The 21,042-nt window shown below is 38.2% G+C and overlaps 1 protein-coding gene across 1 annotated transcript; it reads left to right on the forward strand.

Annotated features, from left to right (window-relative positions):
* Nucleotides 1–379: 379 nt before the first annotated feature.
* Nucleotides 380–20,913, forward strand: LOC104488676 (chromosome unknown open reading frame, human C11orf70). The gene is made up of 6 exons (XM_010131806.1): nt 380–463; nt 2,073–2,145; nt 7,536–7,702; nt 9,940–10,112; nt 16,180–16,246; nt 20,518–20,913. Exons 1-6 carry the CDS (start codon nt 386–388, stop codon nt 20,647–20,649), a joined length of 690 nt encoding a protein of 229 aa, XP_010130108.1. The 5' UTR covers nt 380–385; the 3' UTR covers nt 20,650–20,913.
* The last annotated feature ends 129 nt before the right edge of the window (nt 20,914–21,042 follow it).

The raw sequence follows: 21,042 nt of genomic DNA on the forward strand, positions 1-21,042 counted from the left end.
GGTGCTGAGGGATGGGGTCGTCACCGCGCCCGGCTGGCGGGGGGTCCGTGCCTTCCACACACACCCCCATTTAACTGGCAGTCTCTTCGGTATTTTTCAGGCACGTAAAAGCCCGTTCTGCGGAGCAGGTCGTTTAGCCTCGTCTTCCACAGCTAGCCACGGGCCATTCCAGCTTTCCACCGTTGCGCTGAGGCTGCGAGCAGCGGTTGTGCTTCCTCAGCCCCTTCCAGGAGGGGTAGGGGGCGGTTATAAGTGAGAATGAAAAAAAAAGGAGAAAAGTATAATTACTGGTCAGAATAGGACTTGATGTAACGCACTGGGGCAGAGTGTATAAGTATATAGTGTGTCTGCAGAAGATTTCATCTCATTTTTCCATTTCAGGTCCATGCAAGGCAGGATCACAGCACAGGCATTCAGTTTTGACCAGCAGTTTAAGCCCTACCAAAAGGATGAATTTGTTACGGTAGTTCTAAGTCCATTATACTTTCAGTTGGCTTTTGTCAAACTTTGAAGTTTGACTTCAGTTGATGCTATTCGCCTGCTCGCAGTCCCCTGGGTGATTTAGGTGTGGTGCTCGTCTTACTTTGTGGGTTAACTGTATCATCCAGTAAAAATATTTTAGTCTGTACTAACGTGTCTCTGTTTTAAGAGGGAACAGTTTAGTCATTCAAGATTCCCATTCTTGGGAATCTGAAGTGGTTGCTGATCTTGGCCACTGCCTCTGGTGTTGGAAAGTCCGCCCAGGAGGGGTGTACATGCACTTGGTACCCTTGCTCCTGGCTGTTACTGCTTTGTCACACTAAATACACAGTGCAATTAGACGTGCATATGCACCATATGTCTGAGAATACAGGATTTTAAAATTTATTGGATACCATTGCTTTGTACTGGAATTTTGGTCTCTTCAAGTTTTTGAGAGTGAAGTCTTTCGCTAATTTCGTGTCCACTTTTGTGGTCTGCCAACTCAAATGTGTTCATCTATTTGCAGACAGAAAAAACCCCAATGATCTGTGGTTTTTAAAGCAGTGTCGTTTTCACATTTGTTGTTTTAAAAACAATTCTGTGATTTGTTGTATGTCTATTTTATATTGTTATCCTGGGTAAAGAATTCAGCCTCTTTGTGTTTTAAAGAAATTCACACAGAAATACACCGATATTTCATCTCCCTCTGATCAACATTTCAAATGATTGAAGTTTACAAAATACTCGTTTACCTTCTCAATGCTTGTCTCTTTTGAATTAAAAATGTAAACGTATCACTGTGAAACGATACACTCTGAGTAGCTGTGAATTAATTGAGAACAAAGGGACCCTGAAATTATAAAGTCTGATCTCTCATCCCGGAGAGGTGGTAAAGAGATTGGATGATGCAGAAGCTTAAAAATCCATCCTTTTCTTAGCAGATTCTTCAGTGATTATTCACCCTGTTTGTATGTGTATACACAAATTTGGGGTTTCTTAATTGGCTTATCAATAATTTGAACTTGTCAGCTACCAACATTACTATGCAGGTCTCCTTTTTTCAACTGATAAATCAGTAAGATTGAAGAGTTCAGATCTTACTGCGGAACATCTTCTCCATCCTTTCAGTAACTTATGGATTTCTTCTGTATCTGTTTGATAACTTTTCTGTGTCTTTACGCTTCTCCAAGCTTCAAATTTATTTACAAAATGTAAATTTTACCCTCATACGTAGCATTTAGTTGTTTACTTCAACAACATTGTATGCAGAGGTAGAATTGTTTCATCTTTTTCTGTTTTCTGTACCTCCAAGGATTTCATACAACCTTTTTGTGTGTTCCTGGACTAAAAGTACTTTACTGTAAAACCTTAGTACTGCATATATAAGTATGTGCATGAAGATGTCTCAAATATTGAAAACACACTGGCCACACAAAGTTGCAACACCATGTCTTTGGTGGTGTGATATCTGGTATCCAAACTGGAAGATCATACAGAATCTACTTACTAATTGGACCCTTATCATTTTCTTTGACAGTATCCAAGAAACTAGAAATGGTGATTCTATGTTTCATTTCATTAACTTGTGCTCTCTTATTTGAATATTATAGGCATTTTTTAATGACCAAAATGTGAACTCCAGTTTAAAGGTGTTCTCAGCTTCAGGACAATGGACTACATTGGGTAAATCTAGAATAAATTAATCTTAAATTAATCTTCAATTTAAGTGTGTGTTGTTACTATTTCCCTCTAACTTATCATTTTGTAATAATGACAGTTAATATATGCGTGTCTTCACCTCGTTGAAATATCTTAAAGAATTATTTCTTTTACTGAATAAGAAGAAAAGATTCTTACCTAGTTTGTTAATAAATTGCCATGTTTTACACCTTTTTTTTCCTTGACCCCTGCTTTGATCCATGGTCTGAGCTACCAGAAGTGTTTTTCAATGGTCTGTGACATCCAGTTGTCCTGATCATGTGTAAGCGATATACATAATGGTCTGCAATAATTATGGAATTCTATAGATGCAACCACCTTATTTAGGACAGACCTGAGATTATTGCCCTGGTACAAATTAAAGTTGACAGAGCTAAATACGCTGTCCTCACAGCAGAAGTGATCGCGGTGCAGAAAGCGAGCCGGCTGATAGATCGCTTTAGTTGCAATCGTGACATAAGGGTGACTTGCAGTTTGTTGCCGTATCATTAACTGCTTATAACACTTGATCATGTCTGTAGGTGGAGATAAGATACTAAAGGAGAAAGACCAAAACCAAGTAGCATGTGATTTTATGGCACTACCTTGAAATTGTATTTTTGATTATGTAAATGACACCCAAAATTTCATAGAAATTGCATGTGATAATGTAATGGGATTTTATGCGTAATGTGAACTCTGATATTGATTGCTGAAATGTTTTTCTTAATGGGAATATTTTAAAAGGGGGTGGGTAGTGGGTCTTTGATTTGTCTGCAGATACTTTACTGTGTGTAAGTATTTAATGGAGCTTTGGGAATTTTCTAACATTTCCATTTCAGCTCTCTGGAATTGTCATAGGTTTTCCCCACTATATAGAATAACACTAGACATTGCCACCTTTTTGTCAGCAAAATCCATTTTCCAAACACTGTATCTGGCTGTTAAAACAATTGAACTATATAAGATGCAGAAAATATCTCAAGTTCCCCCTTCAGGTACCTCTTTTTCCACCCCGGCAAGCAGAAAGCAAGTATGTTTCAAACTGTGGGTAAACCTTTTCCTGCTTTAGGCAAGAATTTTTTTAGGCTATCTGTCTAGCCTATGACTTGCCAGCCCGTGTAGTGAAGGTCACTAGGTTACATATCTCGTGTTAAGAGTGGAGGTCACTCACCAAGTATCCCACTTTATCTCCCGATTCTCCTCAATCTTCCTCAGCACAGAAGTAATGCATTTTGTTCTGAGGACTGAAAGGGTTCCTTTTCTAAATCCTGAACAGCTGGTATACCCCATTTGCTCTTAAAATTTCATCTTCCCATTCTTTGCCTATTTTTGGTGAGGAATGTTGGCACATTTTTCTTTACTTAGTCTGCATGTGCATTTTTCGAAAATATAGTAAGAATTAGCTTTGAGTGGGAGGAGGTAAAAAATAATCTTACTCTTTTAAAACCAATTTCCTGTTCTTGAAAGAAAATACTGGAAATGGGCTTATTTTGCTTTTTAGAATATCTGAAGAAAATTACGTAATCTGGGTATTTATTCTCTTGCAAACAAAAATGTTAAGGGCTTTTTCTTCTGCAGGGGGAGATGTTTTGATGCACAGTATAAGAGAAGTTTAGATAGATTCTTAGAAACCTCCCTTCTTCCCACCATGAGTTTGGGGAGAAAGTATTTATGTACCCACAGAAAGATGTCACAAATATATAAAACATCAATATAGTCTTACAATTTCATAATAGTTTTGTCTTTTTCCAGGCAGTGATCCCCTTTTACCTTCTCACTAAGAATTTATTTTTCTTTAATAAAGCGGGTGTCGTTTCACTTTCACATTTATCCCTACCTCTGCTCTGTTACTTGTCTATCTCCTTTTCCTAAAATCTGCTTCTGAAAGTTCTTTATTACTTTTATTTTACCATATCTAATCTAATTTTTTATTTCTCTTGACTGCTTTTCATCCTCGCTTTGCTATTATCAGTCTCCATCTATTAGATCAAAAGGTGGCATAAAAGATAGGGTCCCCAAGGAATGCAACAGTACCTCTCTTCCCAGCTCCCCCATGTGTTGGGATTCCTGGTAGAATCCCACGATAGCACATTGTCTGAAGGACTCTAGCTTTAACATTACTTGATATATAACATTTTAGGTAAACAATACACGAGGATATTCTCTAGTCTGCATCATGTGATCACACAGATACTCACACCACGCTTTTTTGCCTGTTGTAGTAGGGATATTTTTTCCCCTCTTCCCCGCTGCGAGGCACAGTACCTGATAATTCTGTCAAGTGCTTTAAGTTCCCCCCTTCCTCTGTTGCTCTCCTATTTCTAAAATAAAAGCAGCAGAAGGAACAAAATTGATGCATAGCAACTCACATCTTGAGTCTTGTATTTTTAAATAGCTGCAATGGAAACTAAATAGTTTTTCCTTGGACGCATTACTGACCTTGCACCTGTCAGCAGTCTTGGGGAGGCAGCACTGTGTCTGCTTAAGCTCAATTAACACTTGAAGAGTTATCTTCAAAGGGGTAGGGTTACTGTCTTTTTGTGTAAATAAAAATTAAGTATTTGCCTAAGAAGGATTCTTGAGTTGCTCTATGTGCTTGAAGATCTAACAGTTGCAGTCTTTGGAATGGGGTTATAAAATCTGGAAGGTAATCTTCAATCAGCAATTTTTTTTTTCTACTGGTATAGGTTATTATTTGCAAAAAATTTAGATGTCATTTGAACCTGTAAATCATCAACCTGCACCTTTTACCTCTGAAACACCATCTTTTTAGTACAGAGCACTGAACTTGCATTATGTGTGTTCTCCATAAACTGTTTTGTAAATAGTAAGTTGCGAGATGTTTCTCTGAGGTAAACACCTTTCTTAAACTTCGGAGGAATTCTACATATGCCTAACCTGGGGTTTATCTGCCCCACACGAGATATGCAACGTGTTCATTTAAAAGTGTATTGGCAGCACTTTATGTGTATTCCAGAGCCAGCTGTTATAAGAAGCTTAATCTGCCTCAGTGCTTCTCAGCTCTTTCTTTTCCACTTGCAAAGTTGTCAAGTTCCTCCTCTTTTGTTGCTCACTTCTATAGCGTTAGTAAAACTGGTCACTGTTTTCCAGGAAATTCGGAATCTCCAGTTTCAAATGGAGGATAGGAGCTTCCAGTATATTTAAACTTTTCCATACACAGTTTAGTTTTCCGAGCTACTGAATAGATTATAAAGCTCCTAATTTGTTTTTTTTTCTGACGAAAGTTTTCATAAAGCCTTGTTTTCAGAGCAGAAGTGTGTCTTCTTTTCTCCCCCTCTCCCAATAAAATCCTAACAATTTTAGGGCCTATAAATAGCTCAGATTTTTTTACTTTGAGCTTGATAACTGTGAAAATATAAGATGTTTCTTTTTTCTTAAGTCTTTCAACTTTTTATTAGTCCACTTTTTGTTAGTCCTGACTCAGTTTTGATTCATAGTTCTCTACAAATTAATTTCTATGTTAAAGGATGATTTAGCTCTTATGAAATCTCTTATAAAAAAAATTCTAACCCTGTGAAAGGAAGCTGGAGAATTAGAAGTTAGAGGAGTCTGGTGGTGAGGGGGTAGAAGGAAGCATAAATAATTTTTTTTTTAAAGTTTGGTTTTTTTCTTAAGTTGAGAGGGTATAAATCATGTTTTCTGCTGACTTGTGATTTTGGTTACATAATTAGATTATTTTTTTATAGTCACTGTATGTACAGGTAGGGGAATGTCCTAAACCTCTTCTCATTTCTAAAAGGTACCCTTTTTCATAACCGTATCTGTAGATGGGAAGCAATTAGATGCCAAGCTTTTCTCTGTAGCTGATTTTTCTTTACATCACATTGACCCAATAAAATTTTGTAAAATTTCATGGCAGTATTTTTAGCTTAGACACATTTTTAAGCCATCAACTTGTAACTTCTCTTTAATTTTTTTCTTCGTGTCGATCAGGCAGGTAGTCAGTTTATCTGGGTTTAGATACCAGCGTGCCAGTCTACTTAATCTGTGAATAAATTATCTCCCTGTAATAACGTATGAGAGGAAGAGGACGTATGGGGGAAGAGAAATTTTAGGTTACGCTATGCTTGCAAAGATGAGGATCAGAATGAAATGATAAGTGTTCTTGCATTATGGTTCATACATCCCTTTCTGGCATGTTTCTGTTCCTGAAATAGTGACATCTAGAGTGAAATTTGGACATTTCCTAAATACTCATCTTTAGTGATCCTTTAGGTCAGTTTGTCAGGACACCACTTAATTGTAAAGGTCAAAAGACTTTTGATACTGTGATGCTGTTGTCCAGTCTCCCATGAAGGGAACCTACAGAGGAGAAAAGATAAGGATAAACTCATGGAGAGCTGGGAATATCATCTCTGCCGAGACGCATTGCCCTTGTGTTGCATGCTTACTCGTGCACTCCTCCTCCTCCCTGTTCTGAAGCACTTGGAAGGGTGTTTCAGGAGACTTGGAGGTGACTAGAGAATATGTTCTAACGCTTGGTCTGAACACTTGGACCATAGGGAGCAGATGGAACTGGATTGAGTCCAAACATGAAGTCTAATGCTATTTGAGATGCCGTAAGTTATCCAACACCACCCGTACAGATTTGTAGGTGTAACACTGTATAAGAAGGAACATGCATTTATGGACTGCTACTTCATTAAGGAAATGCTGTAGGTCATATCAAATGAATGACTTGCAAGCACAGAAAAATTATAGGAGAATGTACTCTGCACTTAATGATTACAGAGATAATATTCCAGTTGTATAGAGGAAGTGCTAATATTACCTTTTTTGCCTTCTGAAATAGCTCGTTAGTAGAGCTTATAACTTCAAAAAGTTCAAATCTAATAGTTAACAGACCAAAAATTTGTTAGGGCTGGGCTCGTTTTGGTTTTTACTTCGTGGGGTGCTGTTAGCAGCTGTCATCTTTTGTACTTCATCACACCAAATTTGGTATTCGTCCTTGGATTCTTTAGGCTTAAACTGTCGAATTTGGTTTTCGAAGGGCGTAATCTGATGTGACGTTGGGTTCACACGGTGTGTCAGCTATGACTTGTTTCAATCAATAGTATTACCAACAGGGGGAGCAGACTCATGAGCCTTTGGGGAAGGCACGTTCAGGTGAATTCAGTGTCTTCTTTACCTTTGTTTCTCCTAGCTTGCTTTGTTTTTTTGAGGGATTGCGTGATGGAGTCATATTTGTGTATGTTTTATTAAAGAATGTGCCACACACACCGTTTTAGAGAAGCTGGTCATTTCCACACTTTCAAATTACGAATTACTGTAAACCCATTACTAGTCCATGAAAATTCTCCTATTTTAATTATTGCAAAAGACTTGGATTGAAGCCTTCCCATATATTCCAGGTTCCAAAGTGACAAAAATTGAAGCTACTGTGGTTCCCTGTACACAGATTTCCATGTCATTTTTTGATCGGCTGTACTCTGAAGGTGTTGTTAGAGAAACTGGAGATATTGTGAAATGTTATGATGACTATTACGATGACATTCTCATCTCTGATGAATTAAGGAAGGTCAGTATAGCAATGAATAATTTCTTACAATTTTTCATGCTCTAGCAGGTATTGTAAGGACATATTTTTGAGGTTTTTTTTTTCCTGGCAATACATCCTTTCCACGGTAAAATGGGCATCGAGAGCCATGTGGTAGAGAAGACTAAGGCACCACAGTGCCTAAATGTGGGAAAGCGATGGCTGCTTTCCAGGTGGGCCCTCTTTCCTTCTTAGATGGGAGAAAAAGGTAAAACCTACTTCTACCTAACCTAGTCTCAAGCAGTGGGTGTGTGTTGGGGGTGGGGGAATGCAGCTACTCTTGTGCCTGGGAGGGGAAAACAAGTGGTGCCAATGGAAAAGTCCTGTGGTACCCAGAGTGGTAGGTTCACCCAGCCTTCCAGGTAGCTGGTGACGTTGAATGTACTCAATAGCTACATCCCGAAGCATTCCTGGTCAGACATGCTGACCCCATCATATGGGAAGGCATTTAAGGAAAGTCATCTTCATGTATTTTCGTTGAAACACAGCAGAGGAAACTATGAAAAGGGGAATTATTTTTCAGTGTAACACTGGAAAAGGACTAAATAAAACTGCTGAACAGGCCTGCAAGGTAGAAGCTGTTTGTTATACTCCAGTGGAGGTGTCAGAGAGCAGATTATTCTGAAAAATAATCTCTGTACCTGTGGCACCTTCTTAATCAATGTGTGTCTTCACTGTGTTTCTTTTCACTTATAAGCTGAAACCATTTTTTAACTGATGTTTGTTTAGCATTAGGAAAGCACAGTGTGGGAGAACTGGATTTTGCTCTTCCTTGTATATATAATCAACATTAAGTACTTAATAATTATAGAGTTGCGCTCATTTGCACTTGGCAAATCCTTTGAAGGCAATGTATTTGAACCAGCGACACTGGTTACAGGATGTGGCCTGAAATACTGGTCTGTCTTGTGAAGTTCTGGGAAAAGGAGAGAACTCAAATTCATGTTTGAATTTCAGATGCGGTTTGTAGCGTAGCAGTTCAAAATGCTATCAGTTGGGTACAAGTGAAATGTTTTCTGAAAATTGAGTACATCAGATGTAGGAAAGTCAGAGGCAACATTTAAAACAGGAAATCACTGGAGTTTCAGTCTCTTTCCATTTTCCTTCCCTTGGAAGGGATGCGTGTGCCTGCGTTTGGAAGTTGAAGGAATCACATTTATTTGAAATGAACGTGATTCCTACCCACAAGTCTTAAAATGGCAGAAGGAATTAACCGTCAAAATCTTCCAGGAACCATGTCAAAATTTCAGATTAAGTTAGTCTGTGCCCCAGAAAGGTAGGCTGTAGGGGGCAGCAAACTGTCTATTTCCTGGCGTCAGAGGGTGGCTGGCCCTTAGCTGCAAAACTCCCGAGTTTCTTTCCTACCTGCCACTTTTTCTCTTGCTTCAATCCAGAAGGTCTTTGGAATATGTATGAGGTGGCCATCAACAACAGTTGCTGCCCTGACGCCTTTTTCTCAGGTTGTGTAATGATGTTATGAAGAGGGACAAAGAACATTAAACTCCTGTCTGGTTTTGACCAGTTTGCCTGGGCTGTCATACGCAGTTTGGCTGATGTGACTCAAACGTCTTCTAGCCATACTGAGTTACAATTCCTGTCCGCTCTCACGGTGTGCAGTATTGGAACTAATCTAGCAAGTCCTCTGGGTTCACATGATATTGCAGCAAAAGGCAGGTCAGATGCATGGAGACAGCTGGATAGCACGTCTGGTTAATCCAGGCTGCAGATAAAGACTCACTAGAGTCTGCAGTACAGAGTTAAGTCCGTGTGAGTGACCTCTGGAAGATCCTTGGGATTCCTTTACAAATGTTAGGTAAAAAAGCAAGAGTAGGCAGAGTTACCAATGGCAAACTAACTGGCAGTGGTTGACATACCAAATACAGCTAGATGATTCTCAGATTATTGACTGCTTCATTAGCAAGGTGAGCAAATAACCAGTGAATAACAAGAGTCTTGAAAAGCCTTCCCTCATCTGTGTCTTGTGGGCACAAGTCTGACAGTGATTCTGCTTTATATTGTATCTATAAACTTTGAACTAATCACGTCATTGAAAGAAGAATTGAGAGCGAAGTACTTACTTGTTTCCATTCCTAGTATATGTGTTTTATATGGAAATAAACGCTGTGTTACCTACAGAAAAGTGTTTTATTTATTGTTTATAAACTTAAAAAAGACATTTTCATCTGTTTGACTTCTTTGTTACTTTCTTGTTCCACAAGGTCTTGCTTCTGGAAGATTCAGACCATTATGACTTGTTCAGTCAATTAGATCGCAAGGAATTTCTCTTCTGTCTTTTTAAGCATCTTTGCATTGGAGGAACCCTTTGCCAGTTTGAAGATGTAGTTGGCCCATACTTAGAAACTACAAAGGCTTTATATAAAGACTTAGTGAGGTAAGTGTTTTATACAAGTGTGTGTGTGTGCGCGCACGTGCCATGCACACTTTGTCTTGATTCGTGTAAATTTGTTGTGCACTACTGCTTCACAAATGGCACTGTTAATTAATCGACCTGCAAGCTTATTTATCTCAACTATCAAAATACTGTGTAACAATGGTAGGAGTTCAATGGCAAAATATATACAATTTGAATGGCATCTGTCCCACATAAAAACTTTTTTTTATATTACAAATATGGACATCGATGTTTTATAATTCTCTCCCACTTTAAAGATTTTTGTTTCTGTAATCGTCTACTGAAAACATGGCATGGCACTGGAACCAGATTGTGTTCCCACTGTCATTGATAAAATATGAACAATTAAGTCTTGGTTGTATAGTCTTGGACTACTTTCAAGCTGCTTTTGGCTTGGGATTTAAAAACTGAAATATTTCAATTGAATTTTTTACTTTTGTATATATTTGATTCCAGCAGGTTTTTTTTTTTTTTTAAATACAGTTGGATTTTGGCATTCTTAATTCCACAAATACACTTCTCACAGCATAAAGCTAAGGGTGACAGAATCTGGCTGCTAACATGACACAGTGGACTAACGTAATACATTTTTTGGGCATATGGAATTTTTTTAATTTTATGTATTTTTTCCTTGAGATTAGAGGGGATTGATCAGAGGTTCAAATTCAAAAAAAAAAAAAAAAAAAGAAATTTTTTGCCCTGATTTGATATATACATATGCTGACTTCTCCAACTGACAAAATTTCCTGTTTCCTGGTTTGTGGGAAATGGAATGTAGTTACTGCTCATGCAAGACTCGTTCCTAATGGGAATATGAAGATCATCAGTGATATTACTAAAATTTTGTATTATATTGTACTTTGTCACTCATCATGAGTATCTGTGGGATAATATAAAGAACAATAGTACCCTGAATAATGGAAAACAATTGCACACCTCTGAAATGAGAGCTACTAGAAAAACGAATAGTGTGGACGCTAAGTAATGCGCCACCAATGTACACCGCAGAGACTTCAAACTGCTTAAAGTAGGAACTGCTATTTTTTCTCCTTCTCAGCCCTGTTTGAAGTGGCATGTTGACCAATGGTTATTTCATCTCCTATTTTAAGGTTATACCACAAGCATGTTAGGAAAATAATAACGTAAGATGTATTAATCATGAAGTGACACCCAGTGAGTCTTAATCACCCAAATATTTCTTTACTTCTGTAGCACTTGTGTATAAGTTGCTGTATCCCAACAAAGTATTTAAAATATTTGGCTGGGATTTGGAACTTTTTGTAATACTTAACTAAAGGGGTTTACAAATCTTTAATAACTTCTAAGCAGCTTTCAGATTTTCTAATGGTCAATACTTCTCAGGGGGCAAGTTGATTTAGTCACATGCTGTTTGCCAGGGTCATCTAAAATAAATTATTAAAGTAGCAGTAGAACAGGTGGTACTTTCAGAGAAACCACTGAAACAGAGAAACTGAGCATTACCAATATTCCACGGGGATTATTTAGAAAAAGTGAGCTTAGATTGCTGCATGTATTAATTTGTATACTATGATTAGTCACCAGAGCTTTCTTATCGGGTGATTAGTTTTGATATTTTCACATTGTGTGTAGATGGAAATCATTCAGGTTCTTCAGAAATACAAAATAGGACATAAAAGGATCCATCAGTGCTGCAGCTCTGCCCTCCTTTTTCTTTTAAATTGATCACTCTGCACTTGAAACAAGCTGTTTATTACTCTAATCCTTGGCCTTAGCCGACTCTGCATTGACTACAGCTGTTTCTGCACTTGTGTTGTTGAATTAACCCAGGACAAAGCACAGATCCAATCAGTTCCTTCACTTGATTGCTTCCCTTTGCCGTTGTTTTCTCCTAATCATGTTCGGGTTTTGTTATAAGCTACTCCTTTTCTTTACCTTCCTATCTCCTTAAAGCTTTTTCCCCTTCTTTTTCCTTCTCCTGCTGTAAAATTTGATAAGGATGTCAAGTAGTTCTTGGTACTTAAAAAAAAAAGTGCATCTGACACAATCTTCCACACAATTGCATACATCTTTTTCTATACCCTCAACCTCCTCCCTATTGGCCCTTTATATATTTCTGCGATTTTTCTTTTGTGTGCTACTTCTGTCCTTTGTACAATATCAGGAGAAAACCTTTCAAGATTCATTCCTCTGGTTTTTGGAGTTTAAGCGTAATTACGTTTATTTTTTCCCAGTTGGCAGCTTGCTTTCTGTCCTCCGAAGTTTTGAAGTACATCTACTCAGTTCATGATACATAACTGATCTTCACTGTTTATCTACCATGTAGAGATCTCCATTTCTGTGCTTACAAATGTTCCTCACTGCCAATGGAGCTGGCATTAACACCGACTAGCAGTTGAGAAAGAATCTCAGTATTTAACTAAATTTTTTATCTTCCTCCCTTGATATTAAGTTCCCCATCAGTCCCACGAGAAAAGCTTTTGGTCATGACATTTCAGACTTTCACTCCCCCTCCACAATCATGGTGTTGTCTCCTGCTTTGTCTCATTTTCCCCTGGCCCAGTTTATCCAAAATTATGTTGCTGTTTTGTTACCACCGCCTTAAAGAAAGAAGCCAGTGGAAGGATAACCAGTGCAGCTCTGAAGAGGGACACTCATGACAGAATCTCGACTTAATTTCTGATTTCTAGTCCATGCTGCACACTGTTACTTACTCAATTTTTGCACAAATTACAACAGAAAATAAAGCAATGAAAAATTACTTTCTTATGGCTTCTTCTTTTTAGTAAGCAATTGCTAATCAGAGTAGTGATTCTGTTTGCCAAACAGTTTACCTTCAAATTCTTGCTGAATACCAACTATTCTTTAAATTCTTCATTTCTAGACTGCTATCTTGCACTTGATTTCTTTTCATCTTGGATTGCAGTCATCTTGGATTGCAGTCATCTTGGATTGGATACTTTCTACTCTTTGTAAAACAGTATTAAGAACTTTGTGGTATTAAAAGAATGACAAAAACTGTCCTCATCTTAAGCTTTAATTTTATGTCTTGAGGGCTCAGAAGGCTTGGTACGTGGATAATGGATGGTACAGTCATTATTAGCTGCTAGTTTATGTGCATTGAAAGATTATCCCGCATGGATGAGCTTAGTCTAACCACGATATACTTGCAGAGGTATAAACCCACCACTGTTTGGCCCTGAAACAGCTGGGTTTTTTTTATGGAAAAGAGCCTTGGCATGAAGAGTTCCACAAAAGTCTCTTTAGTGCCAGGAGTGGCAGAGCTCTTAGGAGCTTTTTCTTCTCTTCTCTTTCTTACAGCCTTTCTTCTGGCCTTTCCTGAGGTTTAACTCCAAGGCACTAGTGTTCAATATAGTGTCAGATGGTTTGACACTTGATTTCATTTTGTTAAATCATCTCCATGTATATTGCTTTATTATGAGGGAATACCATAATCTTTTGAAATGAACTGCTCTAGATATTTTACGAGCACAGCTAGGGACTTCCAAATACAAGTATTAAGTGGCAGAGAATTTCTCCTTTGTAAAAAGAGTAATAATTACTTCCCAATGAATTAACATACAACTTGTCTGTTACTAATCCAGCAGCAATTAGTTTGTGACTAGTTGAATCCAGCCAAAATTTTAGTTGTGTCATATCCTATGTAATCCAAATAATTTCAAAACCATTGTTACAGTATTTTTGGTTTGGTTAAGGAATACATTTACATGACAGAAAACTTGTTGATTAAAATATAATCTATGAACCTTAGTTGTTAAATCTTGTCTTCTGTACTTAATCCCCGATTTTTCTGACTATGTCTTTCCATGGCGACAGCTGCTAAAGTATCTTGTAGTTGTCGGTCTCTTCTCCTTCCTTCTGTGCAACCTCCGTGCCCTTTCCTCCATGGTAAATAAATCGATGTGAGAGCGTTGAGTTGTCCTTTTAACGTTTGGAAAGCCTAATACAATATCTCCAGGAAGGCTGGGATATAAATAGAGCCCAAAGTGCATTGAGAGATGATGTGGAAGTTTGCTCTTCATAAAAAGAGCACAGATGCACATTGAAATGATAAGGAGCTACTATATTCAGTGAATAGTTTAGAAGTTAACATTTTGAAAGGACAGGACTATTACGACTATTTTAAGGTAATATTGTCCTCTTCAAGAAGACAAGGTAGTTTTTTTCTGAAATTTTTTAGGGAAAAAAAAAGAAATAGAGCAAACAAGCTTGGCAAAATCAATCTCCTGGTTTCTTTCAAGTCAGCAAGGGAAGAACCTCCTCTGATTTTGGCTGATAGATTATTTTGCCTTAAATAATAACCTAAGTACTAGAAATAAACACTGAGATTGAAAATTTTTTTACAGGAAGCTGAACACAAGGGGTAAATTTCTCAAGGCAATGGAATAAATAGGAAGACTTATTCTCTTTTATCCCTTCCTTTGGTGTCCTAGATATAGAACATAAAATTTAAGAAACCAGAAGTTGAAAGCATCGTTTTCAGACAGAAGAATATGAAGCCAGAGTAACTTAAATACACAACTGTAGCTTTTGGGGGTGGTGCTCTATGTTAGAAAGCGCTAAGGCCACTCACCCTCTACACCTTCTGCCAAAAGTTATCACTCTTTGAGCAGAGATGGTTAAGCAGTTCCTGAACTGCTGCAGCTTCCAGCCGGTATGTTAGCAAAAACCGACATCCGTGTTAGTTTGCCTTAATGTGCCGGTCTGTAAACTGCGGTGGTTCAGAAGCTGAGTCATCAACCAGTTGAGCTGTCCCTGCTGGGAAGGCAGACAGCTGGGGACAGTACCAGTTCAGCAATGCCATCTTAATCCACTATTGAGTATATCAACATGCCAGTTGCAACAAAAAATTGTCCGAAAGCGTCATTACTGACTCACCACAGAAAAGATCAGCTTCACAGTACAGGCTTAATTCATACATGACTGTGTCACTACAGATTAAGTCAGTTAATCGGAGGGTCAATTTCTTACACTGTCTGGAGAGACTGAATCAGCAAAGATGATGTTTGGTTGATTTGTTTGTTCTCCTAAAGAGCAGCTTTGTGAAAGCAGTGGTAATAGGGGGCTGCTGTCACAGACAGCTTGGAGCTGGTGCAGTGTGTACAACTGGCTGTGTCTGACACGCATCCTCTGGCAACCTGCCTATATTGGGAACTTTCCTGGGAATTGAACCTATTTGTGACAAGGCAGGCTTTCGGCTATGCACTTCTTGGAATTGTCTAAGTATGGAATTTATAAGGCCTAACTGCTCCACAGTGAGTTAATGTAAATAGGAATTTGTGAAATTAGATAAATGAATAGAAGTTACATGATGTAATGTATGAAAAAATGTGAGTACCGCTTAAAGGAGGCTTGAGGAAAAATGCCACATTTAAAAATACTTTAATTTGAAACTTGTTGAGATGCCTGGATGCTTTGCAATAGTATCTTAGTGGTATTAGTAACTGTGATGATAGGAATGGCAGTCTTCACAACAAACACTGTCTAGAAATACCAAAATTCAGAACTAATACCATCCTAAGTTGCATAGCTCTCTGTATGTACAACATGCCAAAGGAAGAAAATTAACCTAAACTATAGTTATAGATTAATCAATCAAGTCTGCATTTCTTCACCAGTACCTCAGCTGCTTCTTGTAGTCTGTATTATGATGCAGTTCACTTTGCAAAGTTTTTTTTCTCGAAGAATGTGTGAAAACATTTTTTCAAAATATTTAGCTGAATAGCTTTTCATAGCTATCAAAATGCAAACTTTATATTCAAGTCGCCTAGGCTTGGGTAATATTGCTGTGATTTAGTAGCTGCAAACAGTGAAAACAACTCAGATGACTAGTTACATTCAATAGTCTTCAGTAAAATGTCGTAATATCTATGTTATCTAACAATGGTCAATGTGTCATGAGTTGAATTTTAACCATTAATTTGAACTTGATAAAATTTGAGCGAGAACTCAGTGCATATGTTAAAAATGTATTTATTAACTGAAGGATTTTAATAATCAGTGCGTACTGTACTTACTAAGTATGTATTATTCCCCTGTATTTCAGTGTTCAAAAGAATCCCGAAACAAAAGAAATACACGTTATTTCTACAGTCTTCAGAGTGTCTGCATATGTAAGTAGTAATAATTTTTTTGGTACAGGATTTTACTGAAAGTAACATACATTACATGAAAATAATGAATTGACACACAAAGAAAGAATAATATTCCACTTTCAAGGGTTATTTTTCCAAAGTTGTAGTTTTTTATTCTTGGATTCTATCCTTGATCTTATCCTGCTTTCTCATCCTCTTTACTTCTTCATCAGTAACCACCAACTCAAGTTTTATTTGGTAGCTCACTAAAAATAGGTTTACCGGATTACACTTGAAGTCATAATAGTCATTGGGAAGCTAATTCACGAAAAAAACCATATATTTAGGTCTGAGTAACTGGTTTTAGATCTGCCTGAGAGAGCAGTAAAGGGTTAAGGATTCATTCTTGATTTTGTGTAGTTCTGTTTTTAGAAATTTGCTGGAGCTTTCTGACTAGCTTGTATTGCATCTGTTTCTGTAAAGACCGTGGAAGTTTAGTGTACAGAAAGGCTGGGTGGGGAGGGCACTGCTAACCCCTCTTCCCCTCCCTTGTCAAGGCTCATTCCTATCTGTTTCTCTTGCAAAATCACACATTTACCATCAAGATAAGTTTGAGAACTGGCTGTGTGTTTACTAGACCCAGCATATCTGTCATTTAATTGTTACAGTGGGATGAACTCTCCAAATTCTTCTTGAGTAACCAGAATATGTAATAACTAAATGTCAGATAATGTACCCACTTTCCAGAGAACGAGCTGATGTCATTTCAGGCTGCACAAACTTCCCTGTAGGCTGCCAATAGCCCAGTTGTTCATCTGTGGGTCATCATCTCTTAAGTACTATGTATGATTCATAAAAGGCTTTTGAAAGTTTTCTGCAAATAAGCACTTTATGAGTGTACCAAAATTTCTACTAGGCTGCAGACTGTAATAAAAATAAAATAAAACCCCCAAACCCTGATAACTTGATGTTCTTCTGTTACTACTCTTTTCTCCCCATCTCTGAATCAACTGTATAGGTGTGAACTTTCCAGATTTCTGTGTTGATGCACAGTATTTAAAAGCTCCCCTAACTGTTTTTGCCATACATTAAATATCAGTATTTTTTTAAAAAAGAAAAAAACTAGAAAAAGACAAACTTCAGCAACTTTTTGAAAACAAGAAAGAGGCAAAAGAAATTGAGTAAATAGGGAGCAAGCTGCTCATCCTGTAGGCTTGGGAGAGAGCTGGGCTTCAGTGCACATTCTGAAAATCGGTGAGGTGAAGGAGAATTCTAAAATCCTGATTTCCATTAAAAAACGTTCTGAAGCATTGTCTCTCAGAATAGAGGATGGTTTAAACTGGTATGTCCAGCTTGGTTGATGGCTCTGTGGATCAAAACCCTGCTTGGAACTGACAGGAAGGGCATGTACTGGAGCACAAATGTCTTGTGCTTGTGAAGAAGCTTCTCTCAAGGAGATAACTACATTTCTGCAGCAGATTTAGTTTCTGGGTGCATTTGGTAGATAACTGCAGAGAGTGTTACTATAATCTCGGTTTTGAGCTGACAATTTTTAAGCCATGTCTTCTGGGTTTGTATCTGAAACGTGCCCTCTTAGCCTGATATAAATAAAAAAAAGCTGGTTAAAGTGCCTTGGCAAGCAGCTGAGAAGCTAGAACACACAGTTTTGCAAGCTGGATTAAATGGACAAATAAATATACTTATATAAATATAAATATATTTGCACAAGTACAAATAGATTCTGGTGTTAAGAACTTTATGTAACACCATCCTGACATCCTTTTTATTTGGATTTTAAGCTGTGGCTAAGAAGCCCTTGTTTCGGAAACAATATCTAAAAAAAGCTCACTATTAGAGATGTACATATTTCAAGGTGTTAGGTGTAGTTATACATGTCCGTAGATATGTTTAGCATCAAAACTGGATAGACCTGGGCACCACAAGAGAAATAGTTTTAAATCTTGTGACCAAGTACTCTGTTGAACTCCAAACACTCTTGAGAGCTTCAGGACTTGCAGATAACAAAATGTTACAGCCGAGGTATTTCGATACTAACTGGCGTTTCACAACTTTCTTCACCTACACCGGAACGACGGCAGTGTTGGAAATCAGTGTGATGAATAGCTCATTCAAACAGTATTAAAAAAATAGTTGTTGATTACATTATGCAGCTTTAAGAGATGTTCAGCAGTATCTTTATTTCTGAATTGTGCTATGCATTATGTTACGCGTATATAGTCCTAAATCACCAGCCGATTACCTATGTTCCTACAAAGACAACACCAAATGATCTTACTCCGGGATCAGTAAATCAACCATCACACCCCCTCATGCCTGAACCAAAGTCCGCACTGCAGATGGAATTCGTATGGTTCTTAATTCATGTACTGGCACCCTACTCCTCTAAAACCCAGAGTAAGTCAGTGTAAATCCCAGAGTCTTTGTGCTCAAATATTTTAGGGGCTTTATGACCTCTTTTATTAATTAAAATAAATTTAAGAACCCTTTTCATTTAATTAGATTATGTTTCTTATTTTCCTGATATCAGGTTTAGTATATTCTGGAGTTTTGTAAAACGTCTCATCTCCAGAACTTTACTCGGTTTTGTTCTTGAGTTGCTGAACAACTTTTTCAGTGAGCTAGCACTGCACTTGAACATTCAGAACCTCAGCTGACATCGGTTGATTCCGTAATGGCTTCAGGAGTCGGATCTGTGGTAGCAATGGGAAGCAAGTTTAACTAGCAATCACATCTTGATGTGGGTCCTCTGCCAGTTTTTGGATTCGTGCTTAAGCTTGGGTTATTTTTTGATCACACTCCAAAGGTACTGTGGTGCTGAGTGCTGTAAAACCTTAAAGCTTGCTCTCCTTACTGCAACGGAGAATCTGTTGTGTGACACAAAAAGCACCTAAAAAGTACCTGAGGGGAGTTAGGCTTTGTAAAACGGGAGTGACAGAACTTGTACTCTGCGTTGCTTAAAAATAGAATGCTATTTTTAGCTTGTGGCATTTGACTAGCATCAGGAAATGCCGTGAATAAACATTATCAAATCTCTACCTGTCTTAAGCAATGCTCTTATGGTGGTGCTTATCTTAATTTAAGATTTATGGTCTTGAATAATCCCACAAAGAGAGACACCCAAACAGATATTAGGGGGTTCATCGTCTTTGAAATAACAGGAGAGGAAATGGGGTGCCAGTAACAGCTGCTAGGTAAAATTCATAAATGGTCCTTGGAGCAGAAATTGGAGCCTGGACTCCCTTAACCACTGAGAGAGGTTCGGTTTTCTCGTTTCCTCGGTCCAAAAAAAAAAAAAGAAGGATTACTTTACGCAAAAGAAGACAGCTTCAACAAAAAGAACGTGTGTGATATGCCTCTAATCAGGAATAGTCTGTAGTGCAGGGGGTTAAAATTTTCCTGAAGAAAATGGACAATATATCAGTTTCCCTCAGGCAAAAAACCAGAACAGAACCTATATCTCTGTATCTCTTATGAAGGTGCTGGGGAGCAGGAGGAAACCATTACATCTTTTAAAATAAAGGATGTGTCAGCTATGTATTTGTTGATCTTTTAGATGATCAATGACCTGACTGAATGAATGAGAAAAAACCCAACCCTCCAAAACCACCCCCTCTAGATTCTGGATCTCTACTGGATTTGAAGCGTGTGTCGAGCTGTGCTGCCCTGTCGGTGCCGAAGCTTTCACTGACATGGGGAGACGCAGGATGTTAATTTGAAGAGCCCAGTTCTTGTGCTGGGTGTCAGCCGAACATGGCTTTTGAGAACAAGGGTTTTGGAGCTAGGTGCCTAGACTCCCTTCAAACCCCTTCTGAGGGCTGGCACACAGAAGTTGTTCATAAGAGCTCTTACGTGCAAATATTTGAAACAACAGACGTATTAGCAAATGTTAAGCGCAGAAGAATTACTGACAGAACAGCTTCATGTATTAATATAGAGTCCATCATTTTCTGTTTCAAAGAAAATATGATTGGACCGTTGTATATTTAATCATATGTATTTTAGGCTCTAATTGTGCAAATACATGCTTACATGTCTGATTTTACTTTTTATATTAATATTACATTTACTTCAAGTTTATTGGAACCATTCAGACAGAACTACTGTGTATTTTGTAGTGTCAGGATCCCCATGGAGACATAATGCGGCTTAAATAAACTACGGTGTATTTATTCTGTCATGACATAAACTGTTACAGTTGGAACAAAATGACACGTCATTCAGATTTTATGAGTCCTCTCATGGGTATCCATGTTATCACTAATACTGAGGGTTTTTCTACTTCCTCTCAGGATGAAAACGGCCTGTGTTACCCTTCAAGCAAAAGCCACGAACAGACTTTTGCCTACTTGATCGTGGATCCCTGCAAGCGCCATGTGCACATGCTGTATCACTGCTTTGGTGAAGGTTTATTTACTGACTAGTTACTAACCCGGCTGTTCTCCAGTTTTACAGTGGAGGTGGTCTTCTCTCTGCGTGAATTCAGGTAGAAATTGCCCAGTTTTCTAACGAGAATGTGCTCCTTGATTACGTGCTCTGAGTAGCTACACGTTCACATAGATGTTACTACGTGGTTACTGGCAGAAGCTTTTCTCTTTTTATAAAGACTGTTGCCTTTAAGCTGTCGTCCTGGCAGTTTTGTTCCCCCTTCCTTCACCCGTTTTATCTCATAAAATATATTTCCCCAGGCATCTTGTCTCTTTATGAACGACGCATAAATGCGGGGGGAGGCTCTAGAGTCCCTGAAATCTCTGCGGAATCGGGAGAAACTCTGCCAGGCGCCCGGCCCGCCCCAACCTCCCTCCATATCTGCCTGT

Source organism: Buceros rhinoceros, unplaced genomic scaffold (genome assembly GCF_000710305.1).
Source record: "Buceros rhinoceros silvestris isolate BGI_N320 unplaced genomic scaffold, ASM71030v1 scaffold46722, whole genome shotgun sequence".
NCBI classification, from domain to species: Eukaryota; Metazoa; Chordata; class Aves; order Bucerotiformes; family Bucerotidae; genus Buceros; species Buceros rhinoceros.

Coding starts and splice junctions, on each gene's coding strand:
- LOC104488676 (XM_010131806.1), top strand. CDS start 386: ATGCAAGGCAGGATCACAGCACAGGCATTCAGTTTTGACCAGCAGTTT. Junction 10,113..16,179: donor TTATATAAAGACTTAGTGAG/GTAAGTGTTTTA, acceptor CCTGTATTTCAG/TGTTCAAAAGAATCCCGAAA. Junction 16,247..20,517: donor TCTTCAGAGTGTCTGCATAT/GTAAGTAGTAAT, acceptor ACTTCCTCTCAG/GATGAAAACGGCCTGTGTTA.